We start from the raw sequence: 13862 nt of genomic DNA on the forward strand, positions 1-13862 counted from the left end.
CGAAAAATAAATTCAAAACACACAAGGATTTGAACGTGGATCTTCCACAAGAAGCCAAACGTAACATCAACACTTTTGAGATGTGGGGGGGGGGGGAGGGGGGAGGTTTCTCCCTAATATCCAAAGCCTGATCCCATGTACACCACCAAAAATCATTGACAGTCAACATTAATTTTAAGGTGGGGACTTGATGTCTTGGCCTAGTCTTTGTACTGAGGATGTAGATAGCACATAATTAACCTTACAACTTCATGTAGAAAAAAATGACTTTGGTGAAAAAACTTAGAAACTGAGTCTCATCAAAACAAAATTTTCTTTCCAACCCGTAACGTTTTCACTTTTCATCTAAAATACTGCATTCCGTCAACCTCTCTATCCTATATTCCTTTTCAAAGTCATACATTCTTTCATCATTTGTCAACTGACCACCTCCCTCCCTCCCAAGCAAATCACTTACTGAATATTTAGTCATATTCCAAAATGTTAACAATAGATTAGATTTTGTCAAGCAAACTGACAATTTAGTTTTCAAGGCAAACTGTCCTTCGCAGGGGAATTAATTGGATTGGACTTTGCAGAGTTGAATGCTGATGTCTAGTAGCAAAAGAATTATCACAAACAATTTTAACAGCTTCACATATTGATAAGTGAAAAGCATGGACTAAGCCTCAAGTTGTATCTAGGGTCTGAAATTTATCAGATTGATGAATACAGCAATCAGAGAACCAGAAAGAACTTTCTTTAAAAGCATGTGCAATATAATTGAATCCCATACAATTAAAACATTTATTACAAGGCAGACAGTCTACTTGTTGCTGGTCCCTTAAAATGCTTACTTTGTAAAGCATCAAATAAACTAAACAAATACACAAACTGAATAAGGATACCTACCAATTCAAGCTATATCAATTATATATGTGGACCAACGCTGTAAATCATTCCTCCCAAGCCAAGAGCTTCATGAATTTACTAATAGAGCTGAAGTTGGAAATAATTCACAAGGTATGTAAATAAAACAGCAATATGAATAAATCTGATTAACTTTGTAATGTTTCACTTTACGCTATTCCTAAACCAAGCTGAGAAAAAACTCCTCAAATATTACCATGACACAAAAAACAACAAAAGCACTTAATTTGGTAATAGATGCCATTTAATATCATAAAATGCCAAGTTATTTGTGAAATCTAATTACATTACTGGAGTAATATTGATTATAGCATACTTCACATTCCATTTTCTTTGAGCTATCTGTCGACTTAGTTTTTAGGCATGGGCGGCACAATAAATGACCACAAGGTAGTTTGAATAAGCAATCTTCAGTAAGGCAATGGGAACATTTACAGTTAGCAGCTTCTTCTGCGGGCTCACTGATTGAACGGGCAGTGTTTTGTATAAAACTGGGAAGGCCAGCCAATACTGACTTTAATGTACGATTTAGGCTATCCTCTATAGCGTCTTCATAGCTGTTCATGGGGTTGCCATGGGAGCCTTTACTGCTTTTTTCCACGCCGCTGCATGAAGGATTTTGATCAATGTCATTTTTTCTTTTTAAACCCCTGGACAAATTATTGTTGCATCTCTCAGACCGTTCCTTTACGGAAGTGGTATTTTTATGAGGATATGCACCATATACAGTAGTGCTGGATTGACACACTCCAGGAACTGGTATCTGTACACTTGAGAATGGAGAGCGTGAACTTAAAGAACTATTTTGGGATCCTGATGGGAATACATTTCCTGGCAAATGTTTATTACCAATTATCTGTTCATATTTTCTCGTACTTCCCGTAGTATGATTCAAATGTTGTTTCTCACGTCCTACGGTTCGTCCCACACCCTTGAATTGTGCCATATGCCCATTTGCTACCAAAAATTGGTCGATGCGCGATTTCAATGCAGTATTTGGAACTGGAAATATAGATTTGGTGAAAGGCACACCTGTGAATGGATCACTAGGTCCTCGGCCCCAGTTCGACTCTGCGGTCTCAAACTTCTCCAGAGTTGAAACATCGACAGATTTGCCACTGGGGAGTGTCATAGGAATAGCCATAATGTTCTGAGTGATTGGATCTAAAAATTCCTCTGGCACAACCGGTTCGCATAGACCATTTGAGGAAGACGGAGAACCAGCTTTATCGCTAGTATCCACTGGGAGGTTCACCATCATTGGGACATTTGTTGTATTTTTAATTGGTTGATTCCACAATGTATGAATATTGAGCTTGATATTTTCTGGACAATAACGACCAGGCAGACCCCAAACTTCAATTTTTTTCATTGAAGGCACTGAAGAATTGGAAGTACTAAATATTTTTATCTCCAAGTCATTACAGTTCCGGAGTACAGTAGCTCCAGATGTATTGAAATGTCTCACCAGAAAATTCGAGGGTACCTTGGGAGAAAACCGGCCATTATATCTTTGGAACACAACACCGGATTCGTGATTAAATTTGCACGAACCAATTCTAATTTTCACACTTGTGCTGGAGTTATGTGCTGGTTTATCACCTGCGGATTTGTCATAAATTATGGAATCTGCCACTGCGTTAAGTTCTAAACCATTCGACTTTTGACGGCCTACTTCAACCCACAACAATATGTGATTTATGTCCACATTGCAGAAAAACTTCAAGTAAATGGACACCGGAGGTCTTGTAAAGCTTTCTGCCATAAACCCTTTACTCTGAAGAATTGAGACGTCAGACAACAGGTTGGTAACATCGTAACCCTCACATGATACAGCAGAACTGGAAATCTTGGTCTTTAATTGAGGGCTACAAAAGTTGATGGCCATTGAACTGAAAATGAATAACGAGGAAATTAAAATAGAAAACAACATGCATAGTTATCAACACCCTAACTTTAAATAAAATGAAACTATTGCTCCCATTTAAGAACAAGAATTTCAAGTATCTTGGACTTGACATGTTTTTTCATAAAAATACCTTCTTTAAGTATAATACCGCTCTCCCCTAACGTTACGTATTATCAGTTTCTTTCGGAGCCGATTTCTAATGTTCTAAACGTCAATAATATAGGTATGATGGCCAATTCTCAGGCTCCACTGACGGCTGATTTTGATGTTTTCATTATTGTCTATATTTCCACAATATCGTTACTCAACCGGTTTTACTTGCTTCGCCAAATATCCTAAAGATGGTTCAAGTGTGCCAGAATTTATGGCGGCAACAGTTGAAATCAGATGATACGTTGATTTGTATACTATTCTGTTGCCTTAGTTACCGAACCATGGATAAATTTAAGAGTATCGGTGGAGGTAATTTTTTATTATTTTAAATGCCCAATGCATTTATATTTTAGTTCAAAGTTTCGAAAATCTTGTCTAGGATGTCGGGTTTCGTCTAATGAAGTTATTTTCAACAAAATGAATAAGTATTGTGGATATAAATGATAGCAATAAACAGTAAGAACTGTTTCTTTCCCGGTGTATTTGCTTGATGGAGTTTTCTTGGGTCTTCCATCGGAAAACCCCGAGAAAACTTCATCCAGCATAAAAATGATATATTCTCGCTAAAGATAGAATTTACAGATCGCGAAAACGCTTCGAAAATGTAAGCGTATAAAATATCCTAATGATCATTATACATCAACGACTATTGCAAAGTTATTGCCGAAGTCACAGTAGGTAACTACAGGGTACGTTCTAAAAGTAATGTAATTGAATTTCCCACGCCGCTCCGATTGGTCTGAGTGGGATCGAACTACGAACCTACGAGTAGGTGGTGGGGACGCTAAGCTTTGCCGCGAAAGCGGTCTCAGTGCTCTCCAAGCTGTGGAAGCAGCAGGACGTCAGTTAATGTCCAGGTAAATGTAAATCTGTAAACCTCAGCATGCCGACCGTATCACGAAAGACCAACCAAGCGACGATTTCAAGTGAACTTTTGCAACGTATTGAAAATGAACCTGATTATTTGGACCACGTCAAACCTGGTTTTTGAATACAACCCAGGGACAAAATGCAGAAGCTCTTAGTGGCACACCGACCAGTCCCCCAAGCCCAAAAAAGCACGAATGAGCAAATCAAAAGTGAAAACAATGTTCATTGTCTTTTTCGACCGTAAAGAAGTGGTCCATAAGAAGTTTGTTCCTCAAGAACAGACAATTAATGCTGCCTACTACGTGGATGTGCTGGAAAGACTCCGAAAAAGGGTCATTAGGACGAGAAAAGACATCTACGCTACCGGGCAACTCCATCACAAGGCACCTTGCCACGATTCACTACAAGTCCATGAGTTCCTAGTCAAACATCAGGTGCCAACGCTGCCCCACTCCCCTTATAGTCCTAATGTCGCCCCAACAGACTTCTTTTTGTTCCCTCGGAATAAGGCAGCCCGGAAAGAACCCGTTTTTCCTCCATAGAAGAGATCCAATCAGCCGTGACGAAGACCTTGCGAGAGGTCCCAGAAGACACCTTGCAGAGCGTGCACCAGTCATGGCAGAGTCGCTGTAAAAAATGTGTGGAGGACCCAAAGACAGTATTATGAAGAATATTAAGTGTTTGTGCAAATCTGTTCAATGAATTACTCTTGAAAAAATAAAAGCATTACCTATGGAACGTATCCTGTATACTAATCGAGGTATTCGCTCTACAGCTGAAGGATATGGCCACATAAATGCGATACAGTAGAATATTTTTTCTGTTTATGCTTTGATTTGTGATGTTCCATGCGAGCAAGTATTTCACTGAAAAGAAAATATGCTTAAGTCAATAACCTTGGGAGGTTACTGCAATATTTAAGTTCTAATTCTGTTGGAATATTTTTTCTTAATTTATTAGCTTTCTGGGAAGCTTTGATCTCTGTAAGGTAACATCAATGGAGCCCAAACATTTAATTGACTAGATCAGTTGAAACTGCCTTTCTTCCCTAAATACTTGACAGATATTTATTTCATGTTAATGTATTACAAATGCAATGGTGTATTTTACCAGTAATTTGAAGTTTGAATATGTGTAATGTATACATTTTGGAGAGAAAAATTACAGTTTTGTGAATGCCACTTAATGTTTAATCATATGACCTGGGTTTCAATGCATAGTATCCCCTGAAGATGGCACTGTATTGAAACTTAGGTCGTATGATTGATCATTTAGAATATGTCACAAAGCATTAATTTTTCTTTACAGTACATTCCACATTTTGCACTTTCAAATCATTTTATCAAGATCTGTTTCCTCTCTAAATTATATTGTAAATATATTGCACATTTAATCTGCAATTATACCATCCCATATGAGGGCTCTGGATTACATGGGAATGCATTAATGCACACAAAAAAGTTAATAACAAATATAAGGTGAAAAAAATCTTCGGGCCACAAGATACCTATGTGTGCACAACAGAAGACTTTGATCTCAAACTGAGTAAAATGACCAAAATCATAACTAAAGACAGTTATAATATTATAAAGGCCTTTAAAGTGTTTTTCCAGAATGATGGAATAGGCACATCAGCTTCCAATGATACCTGTAATAGCAAAGAAATCACAGTGATCATGTAGTCAGATGAGATTTTCTTAAGATAACTAATTGAAAGAGCCTGGAGTACGGACTTTCCTTACATGAATATTTTACTATGAACGCACTTTACATGGTAGCTGCAGTGGATACAAAATATACGGCAGTGATATTTTATACGAATACCTGTCATGGGGCCTCAAGGGGAAAAAATCCTTTAGATAACTAGAAAATCAACTAAATCATTTTGTACCTATTGGTAGTTAGCTATCACTGTGACCTACTGTGAGTATCACAGAATTAAATGATGTTATATGGGATTTCAAGAATGCACCACTTAAAGTATACATTATTTTTTTAATGAATAAACAGCAGCTAGGCTATTTAAGTCCTGCAAAGTGAAAGGAGTTATGCGATGGAAGGTCCTAGTCAAGCTTTTTGAAACTGAAAGGATTATGGTATCATTAAAATTGAAAAACCCAGTTAATTGCTGAACTCTGTGCATGAAGTGAGAGGTGAGTTTGAAGAGCTATTTCATTAATTACTTCAATTTGATGCAGCCTTAAGTAATAGAATTAGTGCTACAGTCAATTTGATACAGCCTTAAATAATAGAATTTATGCTACAGTTTCTCCATTTCTTCAAATTAAAATGGATTTCAAAGAAGAAGAAGGATTATAAAAATTCTGTGTTATTATTTAGGAAATTTGAAAGATGGTTGAATCATATCGTGAACATGGTTCATTTGATAAATCTTACTTTTTCTAAGATGATGAGGAGACTGATTTGTCTGCAGTGGGAAACGCAAGTATTTCCTCAGTGAATCTTTAGGGATCACAGTAATTTCAGGGCATAAGGACTGACTGAAGATGTTGCAGTGTTACCTGGCAGTGAGTTAGTTGTTCATTATATCAAGCACCCGTTTCCGAACCTGTTTGAATGCCTGCTTTCATATGGAATTATGATATAAGACTACATTAGGGGAAAGAAAAAGCAATTCAAACTCTTTTTAAGAACTTGTCTTTCTGAAGAAATAAGTAGTCTTAGCTTTGGTAACTAAGACTCATAATAGCTGTGTGTAAGAATGGTAACAATATAATATTTTAAGTTCATTTAATAGATGGGAATTGATATTATTTGCTGCTCAACCTGGAGAAATATACCCTGCATTTTTCATTTTTCAATGTCTTTTGTAAATGCCTATTTTGCATTTCAAAATTTTTCTTAATTGCATTGGAAAGAATAAAAAAGTGGGATCGATTTTTGTTTTCCGCTTTGTTTCATCCAAGATGCTAATTTTTACAATCTCTGCTTTTTCAATAGCTTTCCCATATAATACAAACTTAGAGAAAGTCACCAAAATTAAATTAAAAAATTGGCCTTTGCAATAGATCAGGCACCAAAAATTCCATTAATTTGGGTTAGCATTTTCTTTTTCTGATAGGTACATACATATGTATTAACACAATATCTGTTAGAAAAGTAAACTTTCAGCACATTCACCTTGAGAATATGAATATTAAGCTGATAAAATTTGCATTGACTCATTTTGTTCAGGAAATTTTAGACTGCGAAGAGCTTCTCGTTTTCAACCAGGTCATGGCCAAGCAAGAATTCTTTCAGAAATTCGTCTCCCAGACAATACATCTGGAATATATGCTGCTCGTTACACCCCTGATGGAAAAATGATTGTAGTGACTTGTGGCTCGGGTGCAATTCAGGTTTTATATTTGACTACTTATTTCAAATGAATGTGAGAAGTTAAAGGCTATTTTAATTATTCAATTTCCTCTTCAGGACCATGAAATTATTTTTTACTGCTATCAATGTGTGTTTTAATTTTTAGTATGCAAAACAAATAAACTTTAGGGAATACTAGACCTTTGGTCAGTAAAAAATATTAAAAAATCACATTTTTGCAGTGGTGAAATATCAATTACATGCCATGGTATCTTCCCAAAAAGTGAATTGCTAAAGGAATATCTACAGGAGTGAGATTGCTGTTTAGGTCCTGCTCCACTATGCTCTATACAGAGGAGACCAGTTAACGCTAAATGTTTGAGACAGATATTTTGTGTTCAATGCATTCTTGATAAAGAAATTTCTTACTAGAATTTTTCTACAGCTTTGAGTTTCTTAGGTAGGAATGTATATATTTTGTGCATATTTTTTATAAATATATATCATATGACAAACATTGTAATCTATGTTATTTCAATAGCTATATCTATTAATATCTTTAATGTATATATGTCTCTCCACTGGTTGACTTTTTTCCCCAATATCACTGTTAATTTTTAAATACTAGTCTCTTCTGGGAGGCAATGGAAAAAATGTATGTAGCATTAAAAAATTTTATGCTAGGTAGGAGTCATCCTTTCTATACCACCGGAAACCTAGGTCATTATTATTCCATTCCTCATACGTCACCAGGTATTCCAGGGGATATATTCCCAGGGAAGCCTTTGGCATCCCCAGCTTCACCCAAGCTCTGTGATTTTTTGGGTATAAATTTTTCCTAAGAAACCATAGCTGGCATACGAATAGGAATACCTGTAGACCCATCCTATCCTATGTACAAATGTCACATGCCATTTGGCTTAGTACTAGGTGAGCTTTGCCCTTACTTATTAAACCAACCTTTAGATTGTTTTTATATTTAACCATTCCAATTGATTGATTGTGATTTGTATTTAACCATTCCAAGCATCCAAGTTTAGCTTTGAAATAAATTCAAATTTTAATGCTAAATTATTAACCTTTGCTATTAACCTGAAATTGGAGCATTCTGGGTTATTGCTTATGTATATTAGACCGCAAGCACCAGGCCCAAATCTTTGTTTTTGCTTTGCCTAAATTAGACACTTCAATTCTGGTTCAAACTTGATTTCTCAAGCATTATTGTTAACATTTCTAAATGTTAAATAATGATGGTATGGCTGAATTCCATATTTCTTCTTTTTAGATGTCAGTTTGGATCTATTATCAGCATAAACAATTTATGGGAGCTTTATTTTAACTATGGGGATAGGGAGAATTTAATTTTTCATATATAGTTTATTTGCCATTGAGCTGCTAATATTTTACGAACCCATGACTATAATTATCAAAAAAAGTTGCCTACATGTTCTTTTATTGTTCATGCACTCTGATATTTGCCCCTGATCCTTTCTTTATGCTTGAATGCCCTCATTTTTATTTCAAATCATCCATTATTTTCTTCCTTCCTCTCCCTTTACTGTGACCTCCAGTTTATTTCTAATTATGTGTGCTCTTCTCAGAACATGTTTCACCCACTTTATTTCTGGTCAATTCTTATATCTAATTTTCTCTCCTCTATTTCTCTTCTTAAGACCTCATTTCTTGCTTCATCCAATCATAAGATGTTTAAAATCCTTCAACAGATTCACATCTTCAAATTGTCCATTTTCACCACCTCTTTTCAGTAGTTTACGTATTTCATGTCAGATAGAAAAATTCCCCAAAATAATTGCTTTACTACCTTCTTTCTATCTTCCAATACCATATTACTTCTCTAAAGCCTACTTTTCTTTCTAAAATTTTCTTTTGCCATGTCAATCCTTGCTAATTTTTCCACTCATCTATTACCTCAGACCAAAACTTTTATCTCTCTTAACTTGTATACTTTATACCCTCAGACTTCACTTGGTGGAAATATTTGATGCCCATATTAAGAGAGTTTTTAATTTTACATAGGTCAAGTCTGTAGAAAATTACAAACTCTCTTAATTTGCTGCAGTTTTACTGTTTTCATGGAGATCTTCATTTATTCTACTATTTCCTTTCCTTATATTCCTTTTTTTGGGTTTATTATCAATCCTCATTCATGCTCTAGGTATTCCTCCCATACATGTAAACTTTTATCTCAAATTTATTAGTCACTTATAAAATACATGATATGAGCATAAGTGCATGTGAATTATGTAATAATATAGAATGAACTTATCTTCTCAACTGCTGGTTATTTAGCATACATAATATTGCAATTAGTGTCACTTATTAAATATTACTGTCATCGACATTAACATCAACACTTAAGTTATCATCCTTTGGAAGATTTATTTGAAGGAGAAGGAATATTCAATGAACAAAAACCTTCATTTGACAAGGATTTAAACCAAAGTCCAAGTAGTACATGGTTGCCCCTGGTGGGGCAACCATGTACTACTTGGACTTTGGTTTAAATCCTTGTCAAATGAAGGTTTTTGTTCATTGAATATTCCTTCTCAGTTGTTTATGATTATTAAACTTGACAATGTTGTTGCATGCTTGCAATGAATTTAAATACATTTATACCACAGGAAAGAAAATGTGACAGAGAATTAATAGGAAGTACTTATTTGTTCTGTATTTGCGAGAGCAGTTGCGTGATGGTGTAACAGGAGTGCTGCGAGAGACTCTTCGTGGAGGATTAGAACAAGCCCTTCCAGTCATGTGTGCTCGATTTGGACCACGACCCCAAAACATTTCAAAGAAGGTCGGTGATAAATTCAATGCAATACCATGCGTATTTTTAGTCAAAAAGCATTTCAGATCTATTCAACAAAATGTTGCCAGAGGAATCATCTGCAGAGAAGACATCAACATATTGATTGTTTCCACCAGTGGAAGATAAAGATAGTGATCTGTCTTCAATGCTTGTAAACTTGAAAAGACCCATATGGTGGTGGAAAACAGAACCCATACCTTAAAATCAAATCTTAATGCCTTTATGTTTATGAATGTCTTTAATTATGTATTTGACTAACATGATCTTCATGTTTACACTGTTGTATATTAACATTTTCAATGTGGAGGATATACGTATGCTCTCTGTTACAACCTCAGAGTGAAAGTATAGCATCTTTGAAAAAAGTGTATGATCACTGAATAAAATTTTGTTTGGGTAATGCATATAGTTCAACCATTTTAAAAGTGAAGACCTAGCTTGCTGGAAATATATCAGTAAACAATGGTTGCAGGGATAGATGACCAAGCATTGTTATTCCCTAGGAAAAGGAATGTTTGTAAAAGCCATAGCCACAGTAGGTCTTAAACTGTTTTTTTTTATTTAAAGGCATATTCCATTAATTTAATCATATATATGTTAATATTGAGCATTGCCTGTTTAATTTTTTAGCAAGATCAAAATAAGACCGATGGCCAAGTTGCTGCAGAAAGCCACAGGAAAACTTCACGTGATTCTGACTCTGATTCAGATTCCGATGATGACACCATAATAGCCATGCCAACAAAAAGCCCAGCTGTTATAAATAAGATGGTATGGAATTCATCGATTCCTTGTTTCTCATTATTTTGAGATTTATTTAAAAAAATTAAACAAAAAATTGAGAATGCCTAACATGTATGCATTATATAAAATGGGATGAAATCCTCTTAATTCAATATTAGCTCTCAAATAATATGTTGAGATAATTTATTTATGAGGCATTTGAAACTATTTTCTTCAAACTTTAACCTTAAAATATAAACTTTAACCTTTATGCATTTTTTCTGTGGATAATAATTAAGTGAGCTAGGGTTATAATAAGAAATAATTCAAAAGAACAAAATGATATGGGATAAACAATGATCAATAAGAATAATGCTTCAAATTTTAGTGTGAAGAAGTCATGTTTATCTAAATTAAAAAATTATTCACAGTAAAATTGTACATGAAGCATTATATGTTCTATATTTAGTTACAATGGGATAAAATTAGGTTTAATCACATATATCGATGTAATTGAGAGAATTATAGCGTAGTATATGTTTTAATTTCTTACATTTGATTTGAGACTTCTTTTAAAGCTAGAGAATTCTTTACCAACTTTAAATTTTTTACAAACAGCATTAGCAGTTTAGTTCATTATATTCTCTTCCTGAACAACTGGAAAGAAGAACTTTCACTTAGATTGCAAACATAATAGTAGGAATGAGCGAGATTGAAAGACAATAATTGACCAATGATTACATGGATGGAGACAACTTTGGGGCAAATCTTTATTTTAACTGCTTCATTATTATTTTTCATCCTTACGCGTGTACAAATACTGGATAAAGAGGTAGGGCAACAGCAACAGTATGTAGATTTATCATAAGGGATGCTAGCTTACTTGGAATGAAAGCGGGCCTAGGATATTACTTGGCTTTGGTTTTTTATTATAATAAAGGTACTGGTAACAATGTGCCAAAACTGACTAATAGAGCTCCATAACTATAAGCAGGGATGGTTGCAAAGACTATTAATATTGCATACCCTACCTTTCACTATTCATGGATGTCAAACAAGGCTTTAATTTGCAGAAAATGTCCTTCGGTACCAGATTTTTAATTTTTCAGTCAGTAAAATGAATACTTACTATTGCTTGCACAAAACATAAATTTCTCACCAATGTTTTCACCAGTTTGCCAAAAATAAGTATATATCTAAATTTAGGTGATGCTCAGAATGGCTTTGTAATCAAAACTTAAGTTATAAACCATAGCTTTACTAAGTACTATCTGTTACCTTGTAATTTGATGTCCCAGAGAAACTTAAAATCATTAAAAAGAATTATTGTTATTTGATAGATGTTGGATACATTTTTTGTTTTTTGTGTCCTCTGTATAGCCTGAAAGTGAGCAAACTAGATGGGAAAACTTACCCTTTAAAAATCAAGAAAAATAAAGGAGAAGGCTCAGTTTAAAATCATAAACCTGCTCAAAACCAAAAAATGGGAGCAAAATTAGGTAATTCATAAGTTTGTGCATTACCCTCTGGTTAAGCTTTCATACAGTTGAGATGAGATCTTCATATAAATATTGCCCCACATTTTCAATGTGGTAAATGAAATAAAACCTATTTTGAAAAATGAAGAACTCATTTCAACTGCTTTTCAAACAGGTCCAGTCACTGTTGATTCACCATTAAATCACTAGCTACCCTCTTTAGAAATTGATGTCACCTTCAGCACACAGACTAATAACCAGTACTTAAATAGGGATGCATATACTAACATGGTGACTGAATTGATCAATCGTGAGGTTTGTTGTTGTGTGCATGCAAACAAAAGGTAACGGCTCAGTCATATCTCCTCCTGACCGCGAATTTTTAATAAATTCAAATGCTACATCACCCTTGCAGATTACCTTCTTATTCTCTTTGAGGTTTTTATTGACAAACTGCAGTTTTTCATTTATTTATTTTTTCTCATAATGATTCTCATCATTGTTGGGTACTGCATGTGCTTCCTATTGATACAACCAGCATTGGACACAAAATATTGCAAGAAAAAATAAATTAACACAGATAACAAGAATTCACAGTATCAGATACAATTAATTATTGCGTTTTTTTTGCATAGCTATTATAATCCTCCTTCAGCAATAAAATTGGCACAAGCTCATCAACACCAAGTTTTGAATCATATTTTGCAAAATTATATCATACTACATGCATCATGTCTGGGTCATCATTTAATTTTCATCTAGGATTGGTTGCTTAAACCATTAAATTGAACTTACTTGGGAGTAACATACACAGCAGATAGTATCTGTAACAGTATTTTACCCTCTAATGACTCATATTAACAATATGCTAGGATTACAAAGAAGGCTTGGATTGGATGTCATGTTAACATAATCAAGTCTGTAAGGAATGATGTTTATTGGTAAAATAGTCAACTTTGTAATAAATGATTTAAATGAGTTATTTAATATTCAATTAACTGGGAAAAACTACTTTGCCAAACCCTTTGGTCAACATTGACGTAAGAATGAATGTTGGAGAGAAATATTTTGGTGAATGAATACATTGTAGTAGACTGCATTTTGTGTTGATGATTAGAGGAAATGAACAAATTGTACATTAAGCATCGCAAGGGAAAGTATAAATGAGTAGCATAAATCTTCAACATTTAAGAAAAAGGAATTTCATGATTTAAACTGAAATCTGTTAGGTCTATTATTTTATTGCAAAAGTTATGGATTTTATTATCTAAGAGGGAAAAGATGAAACTGGGAGGTTAATTTTGCAGAAATATTATAACATTAATTGTTGATTAAGTTATAGTGGTAAAGTTATAAGATAACTCAGGAGTGGTAATATGATAAAAAATGATGATTCATGATTGGTAAATTGGTGGAAAAAAAGATTCTGCACTATAATTAGATTCAATCAAACTATGCATTTGAAGCATCCTCGGTTTTTTTGCTTGAAATTTGTAAAAACTTAAGTGCCTCTGTAACATTTCCTCCTATTTCTCATATCCTCTGGTGACTTCATTTTGTACAAAACATTGCATTGGAATAAAAGAAATCACTTCTTTGAATTAATTCCACTCATATGCACATTTACAAAAATACATTGTAGCGTATAGATATTTTTCATTAAATCAAAGTG

The 13862-nt window shown here is 34.3% G+C and overlaps 2 protein-coding genes across 2 annotated transcripts in view; one reads left to right on the top strand and one right to left on the bottom strand.

Moving 5' to 3' along the window:
• Positions 1-989: 989 nt before the first annotated feature.
• Positions 990-3092, bottom strand: LOC139687744 (RING finger protein 37). Its single transcript, XM_071585013.1, has 2 exons — positions 2949-3092; positions 990-2801 (listed from the first exon to the last, which is right to left on the bottom strand). The coding sequence occupies exon 2, from the start codon at positions 2795-2797 to the stop codon at positions 1175-1177; it is 1623 nt and encodes a 540-aa protein (XP_071441114.1). The 5' UTR covers positions 2798-2801; positions 2949-3092; the 3' UTR covers positions 990-1174.
• A 160-nt stretch (positions 3093-3252) lies between these two features.
• Positions 3253-13862, top strand: part of LOC139688148 (uncharacterized) — a 21210-nt gene continuing 10600 nt past the window's right edge. The window contains exons 1-3 of the mRNA XM_071585576.1: positions 3253-3280; positions 7037-7200; positions 10620-10760. Of these exons, the coding sequence (XP_071441677.1) occupies positions 3253-3280; positions 7037-7200; positions 10620-10760 (333 nt within the window). The remainder of the gene's footprint in view (positions 3281-7036; positions 7201-10619; positions 10761-13862) is intronic.

This window comes from Hetaerina americana, unplaced genomic scaffold (genome assembly GCF_022747635.1).
Source record: "Hetaerina americana unplaced genomic scaffold, ioHetAmer1.1.p SCAF_2, whole genome shotgun sequence".
NCBI lineage: Eukaryota > Metazoa > Arthropoda > Insecta > Odonata > Calopterygidae > Hetaerina > Hetaerina americana.

What these genes read in the sequence shown, in the direction of transcription:
- LOC139687744 (XM_071585013.1), bottom strand. Translation starts at nt 2,797, where the DNA reads ATGGCCATCAACTTTTGTAGCCCTCAATTAAAGACCAAGATTTCCAGT.